This window comes from Gavia stellata, chromosome 2 (assembly GCF_030936135.1).
Source record: "Gavia stellata isolate bGavSte3 chromosome 2, bGavSte3.hap2, whole genome shotgun sequence".
Classification (NCBI taxonomy): Eukaryota; Metazoa; Chordata; class Aves; order Gaviiformes; family Gaviidae; genus Gavia; species Gavia stellata.
Window position 1 is genome coordinate 91988662 of NC_082595.1, and position 14327 is coordinate 92002988.

Sequence of the window (14327 nt, forward strand, 5' to 3'; positions counted from 1 at the left end):
ATGAGCCAGCCATGGGCCCTTGGGGCCAAGAAGGCCAATGGCATCCTGGGGTGCATCAAGAAGAGTGTGGCTAGCAGGTTGAGGGAGGTTATCCTCCCCCTCTACTCTGCCCTGCTGAGGCCACATCTGGAGTACTGTGCCCAGTTCTGGGCTCCCCGGTTCAAGAAGGACAGGGAGCTGCTGGGGAGGGTACAGCAAAGGGCTACAAAGATGATTAGGGGACTGGGACGTCTTTCTTATGAGGAAAGGCTGAGGGGCTTGGGTCTTTTTAGTCTGGAGAAGAGAAGACTGAGAGGGGTCTTATTAATGCTTCTAAATACTTAAGGGGTGGGTGCCAGGAGGATGAGGCCAGTCTTTTTTCAGTGGTGCCCAGTGACAGGGCAAGAGGTAACAGGAACAGACTTGGTCAAAGGAAGTTCCATCTAAACATGAGGAGGAACTTCTTTCCTTTGAGGGTGGTAGAGTGCTGGAACAAGCTGCCCAGAGAGGTTGTGGAGTCTCCTTCTCTAGAGATATTCAAAACTTGCCTGGATGCATTCCTGTGCAATCTGCTCTAGGTGACCCTGCTCTGGTGGAGGGGGTTGGACTAGATGATCTCCAGAGGTCACTTCGAACCCCTGTCATTATGTTATTTTGTGATTCTGTGTTTAGTGCAGGGCTTAAGTTTCCTAAACCTTAACTGGAACCTTTCATTAAAAAATTGGATTTTATTTTCCATGTTGTAGTCTTCATGTATCAAGGCTTTATTGAGAAGTATCACTCCAGTGCTCCTGCTTTGATTCATCCCTGAGTTTCTTTAAGACTAGGGTGAATGCTATCTGATCCTGGTGATTTGCTACTGTTACTTAGTCAATTTGCTTCTAAAGTGCTTTCAAATTCAGACAGATCCATACATCCTTTGTGCTACAAAGAATGTTGTAGGAATGTCTCTAGTTTTTTTCACACTAATGAAAAGTGTTCATTTATCTTCCCTTAAGTAGCCTTATTTTCTCTGAGTATGTTTTTTATATCTTGATCATAAATCGACTCGGCGGTTTCTTTGGTGGACCTCCTGCTCCTCATAGTTTTGAAGATTTATTATTAATTTTGATTCTTTTTGGCAGTTGTTGGAATTCTCTTTACTGTTACTTCCTAATTCTCTTTTCAATTATATTTGCTTATGTTCCTTTTCCTTGTCTTCATTTGAATATGATGTCCATTAGTCTTTACATGTAATAACCTCTCTTAAACTCCTCTTTAGCCATGCAGTTTTCCTTTTTATCTGAATTAAATCACTAATAAGTGGCGTTTGTTGGCTCTGTGCTTCCAGTGTGGTACCCTTAAGTACTCTTCACTCTGCCTATAAAGCCGTTATTTTCTTAGCTGCCCCCTTTATTTTTCCTTTCAACAAGATTCCTCATTTTTGCATAGTTCCCTTCTTGGGATCACAGTTGCGTAAATGTTGAATGTACGGTACATAGCAGTTACTATAGAGTACCTTTTCAGCTGTAAAAATTTTAACTAAATCCTGCACATGCTATACTGAAGACTAGGGCAAGTATTGAGTCTAATCTTGTGAGCTCCATGAAGCAGCGACTGATAGAGACCTGCTTTTTGTTGACTGCATTATATCCTTATGTGTACCTCTCCGACCTACCGGCGGCTCAGTGAAGTCTGTTACCACCGTTACATTTCTCATTCCAGTCGGCTCTTTTCATATCTCACTGTTATCATCTTGGTTGAGTGATCACTAATACAGACTCTTGCTTGCATTTAACCTGGAATCTGTTGTTTTACTTGAGGTGATTAGGTTATTAGTTTGATTTGAATCTAAGTTCTCTGTATCACAAGGCATTTACTTTACTGTTTATCTAGACTATTTTACCTTTCTTATATACTTTGCATCCCAGTACTAGATTTTTTTTACCTCTTCAGAGTGTTTATACCTCTGTTTAGTTCAGATTTAGTGCAATTTTGGTTTTGTTCCTGGCCCTCTGTTTTACATTTCCTGTTTGCATTATTCCCTCCCTGACCTGTCCTTCAGTTCAGGATACAGAATATCTCTGTTTATATCTGTAATAGAAGCATCATCCGTAATTATACTGCCTTCTGTACCTGTCAACTTTTCCAACGGTGCAGTTTAAAACTTTAGTTATGGCCTTCCTCATTTTAAGTACCAGAAGTTTTGGATCCTTTACAGTCCAAATGAATTCTGTGCCCTCCTATAAAGGCTCCCTTTGTTGCAAAAATGCCCTCCAGTTTCTGATGAACCTGAATCCATGTTCCTTGAACCATCTTTTTAGGCAGGCATTAAAATCTTGCCTTGTCTCCCCAGACCTGCAGGGACTTCTGGAAGAGTTTTGGAGAACCTTACTATAGAAGTCCAGGTCTCTAGCTTCCCTTCTTGCTACCTGATTTTCACCCCTAGGACTTGCTTCCTCTGTTTCCCTACATTTTTGGTACAAATGCAGACCAAACCTCCCTCGTGCTTCTTGGGTTAAGCAGGATTCTTGTGGGATGTGCCATCTTGCACATGCTTGGTCAAACATTTTGGAGTCTTCTCCCTGGAGTCATAAATATATCTGTCTGTGACTTCATCTCTGCTGGAAAATAAAACTCAGCTGTAGCACACATTCAGAATTGGCCACAGTTGTCTATATGGTATGTGAGTGTGCTCCGTGGCTATGTTTTGACTTGTGCCAAATTGTCTCTACTGGTTGTTCGTGTCCGTCTCGATTTTGTCCAATGTCAGTTATAACTCTTAAACAATGCCTCAGACCAAATCAGGAGATGGCATGTGTCATGTAGTGTCCCAGTTAGGCAGTTTGGATGTATTCATAATGTTTTCAAGGAAATAAAATTTACTACTGTGAATGGGAGTTTTACTGTGTTGCTTTGCTGGAGAAAATCCTCCAGCCTGCTTTATTTTAGTATAGGCATGGCTTGTGAGACTGTAATTGTAAGACAAATAGTCTGTTCTTTGGTTTGCAGGAGAAGTGAAAAATACCTTCCAGAATTTTGAGTTATGAGATGGGGAAGAACAAAAGCAAAGAAAGGTCCTGAGAAGAGAATTGGGACCACAACAGGATAAGTTAGAGGGGACAGAGAGAAGAGATCAAATAAAACAGCCTAATTACTGTTTAGCATATTTGCCTACAAAACCTGAAAATTAATTCAGTAGTGTCTTGCTTTCAGCAGGTATCTAATGTTGAATCTCCTCTAAATTACCCACAGATTATTTTTTTTGGCTCAAGTAGTGAATATCTGTGTTATGAATTTAAGGGTCCAACTGAAGGATTAAATGGAAACTAGCCTATAGTGAACCATGTGAATCTATGTTTTTTCCCCAAATTTTTTTTTTAATTTCCTCCTTTAAAATAAAGTTGCAAAGTCAAATATTAGAAAATTAGAAATATACAGGCTATTGTCTCTTGAATCTTAGCTTTGTGTTGTCTTTTATGTTGGAAGATATGCAGGGAATGAGTTGAAGCATTACAGGAAGAAAAGGGTAGTCTCAATAGCTAGTGGTCAATGGTTCTTGCCCTGAAAGAGAGGTGCAATATAATCCTAGATGTGTTATGTAAATAAACTAATATCAAGTTAACACTGCTGATCAGGCATTAGGTGCATCTTATCCTCTAATGTGAAACTGTGATGTGTTAAAATGCTGAACATTCAAAGCTAAGGCTGAAGCTGGTCAACAAGATGCTTTGAACAGATAAATTTCATACAAATACTTAGAAAAGGCATTTAGGCATTTCAAATCACTAAAACAGAATTAATTATCCCTAAATCTTTGTGTGCCTCTATTCTTGCCCTGTAGAATGAGGATACTTTTGGCAGATTGTGAAACTAATTTCATTTATGTGGATGTACCTAAATATTGTACTGCTTACTAGCATAAAAAAAACCCTCATGAGTATTTTAGTAATGCTCCACTTAGAACTAAATTAAATTTCTCTTTATGAAATAACATGACAGATCATGCTTTAAAGAAAGATAAAAAAACCACCTGTACACTGTAAGGTCTAAGGCCATATTACTATTAAAAAAAGGTTTTAAAAAAAATCCAGTTATGGTGTGTCATACTACAAAAGTTTAAAATCTTGTCTTGTCTTATAGTCTCAAAGTGTCTGTTTTCCACTTCAAGTCATTGAAATTTTCACTCTATCTGTCTGTAAGATTTGGTTGTCTTATGTGAAGGAAGATACTTAAAAACTGCTTGATCATTCCTGAAAAGGGCTTTAAAAAAGCTAAATATATTTAACTCCTAGCATGTGTTTCATTACTATACAAATCTCTCGAGCTATTTGATGTTACTGTGGCTCTTGCCTGCTACCTCTCCAATTCATTTGCATAATTTGCAAAATGAGCATATGAGAACTATCTGTATTATTTAAAGTGTGTGGATTACTGACAGATACAGAATGGGGAGCTTTTGCTGGGACTCAGGAAAAAAAGGAGAGTTTATCACCTTTGGAAGAAGGGGCAGGCAACTGAAGAAGAGTACAATGATCTTGTTAGGTCATGCAGAGAAGGAATTAGAAAGGCAAAATCCCGGCTAGAGCTCAATCTGGCCACAGTTGTAAGGGATAACAAAAAATGTTTTTACAAATAAATTAACAACAAAAAGAGAGCCAAGGAGAATCTCCATCCTTTACTGGATGGGAGGGGGAACATTGTCACCAAGGATGAGGAAAAGGCTGAGGTACTTAATGCCTTCTTTGCCTCAGTCTTTAACAGCCACACCAGGTATCCTCAGGGTATTCAGCTCCCTGAGCTGGAAGACAAGGATGGAGAGCAAAATAAACTCCCCATGATCCAGGAGGAAGCAGTTAACGACCTGCTATGCCACCTGGACACTCACAAGTCTATGGGACCGGATGGCATCCACCCAAGGGTGCTGAGGGAGCTGGCGGAGGAGCTTGCCAAGGTACTCTCCATCATTTATCAATCATCCTGGTTAACAGGGGAGGTCCCAGGTGACTGGAGGCTTGCCAACGTGACACCCATCTACAAGAAGGGCCGGAAGGAGGATCTGGGGAACTACAGGCCTGTCAGCCTGACCTTGGTTCCGGGGGATGAGGGAAAGGCTGTGGATGTTGTCTGCCTGGACTTCAGTAAAGCCTTCGACACTGTCTCCCACAGTATTCTTCTGGAGAAGCTGGCAGCTCGTGGCTTAGGTGTACTGTTTGCTGGGTGAAAAACTGGCTGGACAGCTGAGCCCAGAGAGTTGTGGTGAATGGAGTGAAATCCAGTTGGCGACCAGTCACAAGCGGAGTCCCCCAGGGCTCAGTTTTGGGGCTGGTCTTGTTCAATATATTTATTGATGATCTGGATGAGGGGATTGAGTGCTCCCTCAGCAAGTTTGCAGACGACACCAAGTTGGGCAGGAGTGTTGATCTGCTGGAGGGTCGGAAGGCTCCGCAGAGGGATCTGGACAGGCTGGATGGATGGTCCGAGGCCAATTGGATGAGGTTCAACAAGGCCAAGTGCCGGGTCCTGCACTTGAGTCACAACAACCCCATGCAACGCTACAGGCTTGGGGACGAGTGGCTGGAAAGTTCCCCTACAGAAAAGGACCTGGGGGTGTTGATTGACAGACGGCTGAATATGAGCCAGCAGTGTGCCCAGGTGGCCAAGAAGGCCAACGGCATCCTGGTCTGTATCAGAAATAGTGTGGCCAGCAGGAGTAGGGAGGTGATCGTGCCCCTGTACTCGGCACTGGTGAGGCTGCACCTCGAGTACTGTGTTCAGTTTTGGGCCCCTCACTACAAGAAAGACATTGAGGTGCTGGAGTGTGTCCAGAGAAGGGCAACAAAAATGGTGAGAGGTCTGGAGCACAAGTCTTATGAGGAGCAGCTGAGGGAACTGGGGTTGTTTAGTCTGGAGAAGAGGAGGCTGAGGGGAGACCTTATCGCTCTCTACAATTACCTGAAAGGGGGTTGCAGAGAGGTGGGTGTTGGTTGGTCTCTTCTCCCAAGTGACTAGCAACAAGACAAGAGGAAATGGCCTCAAGTTGCGCCAGGGGAGGTTCAGGCTGGATATTAGGAAAAATTTCTGTACTGAGAGAGTGGTGAGACACTGGAATAAGCTGCCCGGGGAGGTGGTGGAGTCAACGTCACTGGAGGTGTTCAAGGAACGTGTGTACGTGGCACTGCAGGACATAGTTTAGTGCGTATGGTAGTGTTGGGTTGATGGTTGTACTCAATGGTCTTACAGGTCTTTTCCAACCTTAGTGATTCTGTGATTCTGTAATTTATCGTTTCTCTGCTCCTTCTTAATAGTCTCCTGATGATGTAGGATTACACTAGTGATTTTGGCCGTGGCATTATGGAGGAACATATTTTTTTCTCATACTTAGCATGACTTATACATTTGGTTTTTTGCAAGGCCAGCTTTTGCCAGATAGAGTGATTTTCTCCATTTATATGAGCAGTTTTCCTTGTTACAAGGGTGACCTTAAATGACCTTGACTTTAAATTGCTGTATGCTTAGAAGCTGACTGTTCATTATTACCTTATCACAAGTGTTGTCCCTTACAAACATAATTGCAATTAATTTAATTTTTTTTTTTACATCACTGATTTTTATTGTTTTTAAAGAACTCAGGTACTGTCATTATCCCACAAGAAACATATCCACTAAATAGTAGCTTTATCTCCATAATATTTTGATTTGGAATCTTTTAACCAGCCAATTTACATGTGCTTAAAATACACCATATTATTTCGAGTAGTTTTATGTTTTTAATGAAGTTTTTGTGGGGTGTCCGATCACTGCCTTATAAGGGTTATTATGCTGGTACTGGTCATTGAGATTGGAAATTTCATAGCAAGTATTCATGTCACTTAAAAAGGTTTTTTCCGTAACACTTTTCCCTTTAAATTATTCCTCTTTAAATCCTTATGAACTCGCTTTACTGTTGTTCCCTAACGGAGTGGATGGTTCAGATTTACAATCATCTTACCCTAAAGCATTGTAATATAGTGAAGATCCATGGCTCTATTTACGTTTTCAATATTGGCCCAGTATTAGCTTTCTTCTGATCTTCTGGAATTGTACACTGTTCAATTTTTTAAAATTCAAAATCAATAACAAAAACCTATCTGCAGAAAAAGAAATGTGATGTTTTGTATGACCACTAGTCATAGTCATAGGAAATTATCTATGATCATAGGATTTAAGTAAGTTTGTGTAAATGATTTTGATTATGAGACTTGATTATGCTCAGGTTTTGGCATTTTGTTTTGCAATTTGAACATCATTAAAAGTAGGAAGCTTTCATTATTTTAAATGTTGCTCTCATTAAAAAAGCTGTTACGTGGGAAATGTTTAGGTACATGTTTATGTACATGTTTAATACCTTCTTTCAAAGTGTCCTTTAATAGCAATATTTGAAGCTCTGTAATAAGCAACTCTATGAATTATGAAAATATAAATATAAAGATTATTACAACATGTTATGCAAATAGATTGCTTTGTATGTCTACAAACTCAATTATATCATCAGTATTATCACCTGAAATGTACCTATCAATCACATAAAAATACACGTTAGTTAGTTGAATGTATAAGATGCTAGTAAATAATACCTTGCTTGTCTTTTATAAAATGGCTAAAAGCTATCCATGTAGTGTATTTGTATTTGTTGTCCAATAATGCTAAAGCAATCTAAACTGTCGAAATACTTATTCTATCATCTCTATGTGATGGGATATATTGGGATAATTTGTTTACAGGACGTAAGTATAGGTGGAGAGAAACATGAATTAAATAAGTAGAGAGGATTTATGTCATAGAAAATGACTCCTGGGAATGAGTCACTGAATTTAAAGGTAGAGACATATTCTAATTCAGATTGGATCAGAACTTTCCCAGTGCGTATGTTAATTTTGATCAAAAGTTTTGATGCAGTTCAAAATGAAGAAAAGAACCTATGAAACTATTTGAATTAGCACAGATTTCAATAAGGCTGAATTATATCATCTTATATTGAATCATATAAACCTTTTGTAATAAATCAGGTACCATGTGTCATAATACAACAGTTTTCCTTTTTTAGCACATACTGGTGTAGTATAATGATCATGGGAACGGAAGAGAGAAATTCTGAAAATGTGTGAAAGTATTCTTAACTTTTTTTACCATATGCATTAGTTTTACCCTCCTAAAATGAGATTGAAATTTGTTTTATTGTATTCCCCTTTCTCCTGAGTCAATATGAACATGTGTCTAGTAAGGTGAGTGTTAGAAAAAAAGCTAAAAATAACTTGATAATATAAGATTATGGGCTTGACTATTGAAATAAAAATTTACATTTATCTAAATTAGTGAAATCGTAAAATACCCAATCAGGAAGTATACCTATAGGTGTAATCTCATATATAATTTGTGATGTACAGAAAAGAAACATTTTTTTCTTACATGTTCAGGAATTACTGTTCTAGGTGGTGAAAGATGGCATTCTATGCAGTACTGTTCAGCATGTTGCAAAAAAGTTCCCCTCAACTCTATAATTATTGCCAGCAGATGAAGTGCTATTATTATGTTGTCAGGCACCAAGATTTAAACATTAATGAAATGTCAAATTCAGCATACTATAAAACTTATGATAGGTTGCTGTAGAAAAATATTGATAAATGTTTATCTTCTTTATGTACTTAAACATAAAATGCAAGAAAATAACAATTTGAAGCAGACTATCACTAAAAGCCATTTGTCATATGCTGTAAAATATTGGTATAGGTCTGAAGATGAGGATTAGAAAACATTGATATTTGTGATTGAAAAATGAGAATAAATATCATGTGCATACATGACAGGAGTTAAAGAATGTAAATCAGCTAGGAAAATGCACATCTCAAAGCTCTTTGTATAGTTTTCTCATGAAAACATTTGTCAAAACAAAGCAAAAGCATGTAAAAATTTCTGTTTAGGAAGACTATCACTTCAGCGATAGAAAAACATACTAAAAATCTGTGTGATTCACACAAGTTCTGCTCTCTGTGGTAAGGAATTAAATAAGTGCCTATAAATCAGCGTTGAGTGATACTTCAGAACTGAACCTGATCACAGATTTTAGGCTACCTTTGAGAATTAGTTTTTTTAGAAGTAAAAACAGTTTAGAAACATCTTCTATAGTTATTCAGATACTGTGTTTTCACCTAAATTTATTTTTTCTACAATTTTTTAAAGCACAGAACTGTTACACTTCGTAGACAACCAGTTGGTGGCTTGGGCTTAAGCATAAAGGTATGCATAACTTCTCATTTCTTTTAATTTTCAGTATGACTAGTTCACTTCAGTCTTAATTGAGATCTGATGGTTAATGCGCATCTTTTACAGGGTGGTGCTGAGCACAAAGTGCCTGTCGTCGTATCAAAAGTGTTTAAAGACCAAGCAGGTAACATATATTCATGTTATTTACTTATATAGTACTGTAGTATCTGTGGGGTTTTTTAAAAAATTAAATGTTCTTTAAATTGAGAATTAAAACATATGTATGGCTCATTCTTTCAGCCTCACACTTTCCTTAAGCCTTTCTGTAAATGTCCAAATGGTCCATGTGCCTTTGTGTTGAATTTAAAAGCTATAATCTTTTCAAGTCTTTAGGACCCGTACTTGAAAATTTACTGCTAAGTAATAGTTTCAGAAAACATATTTTTTACTGCAGTAAGACAGTTGTGTTGTAAACAAAATATTTGAAGTTACTTGTGAAAACAAATATGTAACATAAGAAATCTATTGATGTACTTAACTTTAATAACCCAGAGGATAAAAAAATATAAACCAGACATATTTTTTTCCCACACAGTAATTCACTGCTCTATGGTATGACTAACTGTGCCTAGTTGCAGAGAGCAATTTGTAATGTTTATTATGGTGATGATAACACAAGATCTAAATCAGTGTAGTCTAACCTGGTTAAGTATTACATTGACATTTATCTAGCAAAAGGAACCTTTAGGGGACCATGTCAGACCTTGGACTGATCTTGGCAAATTGGAGAACTGCTCTGGAAAACCAAGGGGCCCTTCAATAAGGAAAAGAAGAACGATTGCACATATGTGGGCAGTGCTTTGCAAGGTGAACTAAGGGTCTTAGCTGGTGAAAAACAAAGTCATATTTTCTTCTCTGGTAGACACGGACATGGGGACTAGTTTGTTCTTTTCTTTGCTGAGGCATTCTTTTACATATTTGAAGATTTGTTGTGTTTCTATGATAAGCTTCTTTGTGTTTCCTCTCTTCTCTGGAATAAATCTACCCATTTCATGTAACCTTTCCTGCAAGAAAAGTCAGAGCACTGCACTGTGGCCCTCAGTGCATGTCCTGCTCCTTAGATGACTCAGAGATACTGACATGATCTTTTGAATTCATCAGCCTCTCTTCCTGCTTTGCTGCAGTGGAGATGAAGCACATCTTCTTGGCATTGTATTCAGCCTTATGCTTTACTAGATCGCAGACCGTGCTTGTTTTTCTCCTCTGCATTTTCTCCAGTGGGTCCTTATTTTGCTTGAAATGCAATACCCAAACTTGGTAAGCCATTTTCAGCTGATATCTAGTGAATATTGAACGGATTGGCTATGCCAGTATCCTGTCGGAAAGGCGGCTTCAAGTTTCCTGTGTACAGTACTTAGATATTTCAGTATGACAGTTCTTTCTACTGTATTGTTTCTACAGCGAGGAAGAGGTGGTTTTATGTCAATTGTCTTACTGTATATGGAACAATAAGAGGCTCCTAGAATACACAGCATAATAAACCATACTAAGAGAATAAATGCATAATAGTAATAAAATTAATATAAGCATTCAGGTCTAAGGAAAGTAATTCAGGAAATTAATCTCCAACAAAGAAAGCTATCTCCTGCCCTCTTAGGACATAATACTTTTAATCAAGGTTAGTAGTGAGTTTGTATATAAAATACATACATGCATAGTTTTGTATGTTATTGGTAGTTTTTCATGAACTGCATTTATTTGTAGAGTAACAAATGCAACAATAATTTTATGGGGTCAGCTGTTTACCTCAAATCTGAAAATTTCTCCTCAGAGGATACTTGTTTTAAGATCGTGTAACTTTTTGTCCAAGGAAGCTCCAAAGCGGGTAGTGGTTATAACCAGAGGCAGTGCTGTATCACAGTAAGTCTATATGCAGTGTTCCCGGCTGAATCAGTGAATGGCCTGAAGACACTGACACCCCTGGCAAGGTATGAAGGAAGTAGTCTATAGACATAGTATCAGTTGTGCCACTGGCGTGAAGAAGAGAATCTTGGCCCTGCTTTCAGTGTGTGTTGGGGCTGGGTCACGCGAACTCCTGAGGTCCCTTCCAGCCTGAGTGATTCTGCAATTTATTTAGTGCTGCAGATGCTAAAGATCAGAGATATGTGATATAAATGCTTTTCGTGGCACATTGCTTCCTGTATTCCCATTCTGGTTACTAAATGTCTGTGTAACAGAAAACAGTTTGGAGTTTATTTGTTTCTTCTGGAAAAGGAGTATTTCTAAATAGCATCAAAAGATTTTGAGAAAAAATTTGGAAGTCCAGAACCTTCTTATACTGCAAATCTTATTCTTTTGATATGATCTCAAAAATCTCAAAGTGTTGCTGTTATTCAGTGTAGGTAAACAATAATAACAAAGACTATTCACAGCATTACTTTGATAGTATTGTATTTAAATGGTAGTAGTAATGAAGAGAATATGTCTGAATTTAACTCACATGTTCTTGAGGGAAAATTTCTGTTTTAAGATTCTAGGGCTTTAATGTTAGAGGAAACAATCTGGTAATATTATTTAAGGGAAAATAGCAACAGTGTTCTAAAAATATGTGCGCTCTTTCTTCCCATATGTATATATATGAATGTACACATGCATAGTTAAATATATATATATATTTATGTATCAAAGGATATCTAGAAAAATGTTTGTGTTGGATATAATGAGAGGAAATGTTAAGCATGAGGGAGAGATGAGACTCCTACAGATTTACCTCAAACTAAATTTTGGACTGAACATTTGTATGTTCATAATGTGAATAAATCACCAATTGATTTTCATTATACAAGGTACTAATAATGGTGAAACGGATAAGCTAGCTTCAAAGGTGGCTTTGAGTTAAGCAGTGAGATTAGTTGCTGCGTCAAGCAAATATACTGAATTTAAAAAAAAAAAACTTGTATCATGCAGTAACATCTGAAAATACATCAGCTACCTCATAAAAAAGGGATTTTTTATCAGGAGTTTTACTATGAGGTATTTTAATATTTTGGGTCCTTGAGTAAAATATCTGAACTTATGTGAGTAAAATTCTTCTTACTGACTAGAATACTGGTTTCCTAAAATGTATGATAACTTGTGATACTTTTCATGAAATTTAATGCCTGTTATATGACAATACTGCAGAATCATATTTCCAACCTTACTTTGTTTGGATACAGTAATATTTTATAGTTTCAAAGCTAGAAGTATAATAGAATACAGCAGTTGCTTATTTTTTATAGCTGTACAGCCTTTGTGCTATCCTAAATAATGTAATTAGTCAGCTATCTTTGTACTCTTTAAATTTTTCAAATATAGAACAAGTGATTTTGTTGGTATTGACCTAAGCAGCAGCTGAAGGCATTTGCACTTCAGTTGTTGAGATAGGGTGAAGATTTCATTTTTATTTGATTTCATTATTCAACACAAGCCCTTCTGTAGCAACAGTGGTAATAAATACTATTCTTACAGTTTTGACTGTCTTAGAGACCTCTCAGCTATGATGACTGTGTTTATAACTTTCAAATTAAGTTATCCTAGATCACTCTATTCAATAAGACTTTCCTGAACAAGTTCACTGAAACATACACAGAAACTTAATTCAAGAGAATAGCTTTACATTTCTGAAAGCCAAGATTGCGTGGTCATCCAGTGCTTTAGACTAATGTCCACTGTATTACGAATTACAATAAAGAATGTCCAGAGTTCTTCCTGAGCGCATACCCTCCTCAGCAGTATTATGTAAGAGCAAGTTTTGTTAATGCCAATGACTCGTCACCAAGCTTAGGCCTTTTACATTTTTCTGTGGATTCTGTCTTCCATTCTAACACAGGTTACATATTTTTTTCATACCACCAAAGCTTTTGCTAGAGTTAATTTCAGAGGGCAGAAGTCCTGTGCCAGACAGAATGAGAACAAGTAAATGCAAATACATTTATAAATTCAAAAGTAAAGTGATATAATTAGCTACAGAGTAATTTTAATCCTGTAGGTAATTATTTGACTTCCAAAGCAAGGATTTTTTTCTCCTACCCATATATCAAATTGTCCAGTTGACTCCGCATATTAGCAACATTACTAATAATCTCCTAGATTATGAAAAGATACTATTGATGTTGAAGCTTCTCAGTAAGTTTTTCTAAGATTTTCATGCTTTCTCAAGGCTTTTTTTTTAATGTAATTTAATACAGTATTGCTTTTCCTGTATTTTCCTTTTGAAACTGGCCCAAGATAGAGCAAATCATTGTACAGTAGTAGGTGATTTGCTAATAACTTCTAGGTGTGTATTATTTTTATATATGTGCTATAATTAGTATTAACAATTTATTTATGCTAAAGACTGCAGTAGGTTTACAGTCAAATAGATGTAGAGTCCTGTTCTCAGAGATGTGTAACTGAATATCTTGAACTTTGAAAGGAATCAGATCATTCAGGCTTACTTCTTGTATAGTGAATCCGTAAGATGTTTTGTCAGATCCATCAAATATACTTTAAGGAATCCTTATACACAATGTATGGGTAAAGTGTATAAGCATTCATTTCTTTCTGTTCTCTGTTATTCCCATTTTTTAATTACTAAAGAGTCTTTATGAACTTGTGGACTCTAAAGGGTGGAGACTGTAAAAACAAATGGACTTTGAAATCTAACTTCATCATACATACAAGTGACTTACTGCATATAGTATTGGGAATTTTAATTGTATAAATATCAGTCAATCAAATTTCTGGTTTGTGTTGCAGAATTATCAAGTTAGCTGTCGCATTTTGTTACCTTGATGCAACTTTATATTTTCGTGAGATCTGCTGTAATAATCTGGCTACTGCTGTGAGCTGTGCTCATATCTCATATAACATGTGGAGTCAGACAAGCAGCAACGGTGAAACAGAACAGTGGGTTCAGCTCACGGAGGCGTGATGAAAATAGTTAAATAAAATTAAATAAAACCTGGTAGAATAAGGATAGTTTGCTTTTTGTCAGTTTCAAAGAAGGTCCTCTCTTGAGAGCCAAAATTGGTTAAAACCTTAATTAGAAAGCATTTTCCCACCTTCTGTGATAAAAGGTGACTTATAACTCACATTCTGCTGTA

At 37.2% G+C, this 14327-nt stretch overlaps 1 protein-coding gene across 1 annotated transcript in view; it reads left to right on the plus strand.

Moving 5' to 3' along the window:
* SNTG2 (syntrophin gamma 2) overlaps window positions 1-14327 on the plus strand; it is a 185898-nt gene that overhangs the window by 14091 nt on the left and 157480 nt on the right. Inside the window, exons 2-3 of the mRNA XM_059835573.1 lie at window positions 9178-9234; window positions 9328-9385. Coding sequence (XP_059691556.1) covers window positions 9178-9234; window positions 9328-9385 — 115 coding nt within the window. The remainder of the gene's footprint in view (window positions 1-9177; window positions 9235-9327; window positions 9386-14327) is intronic.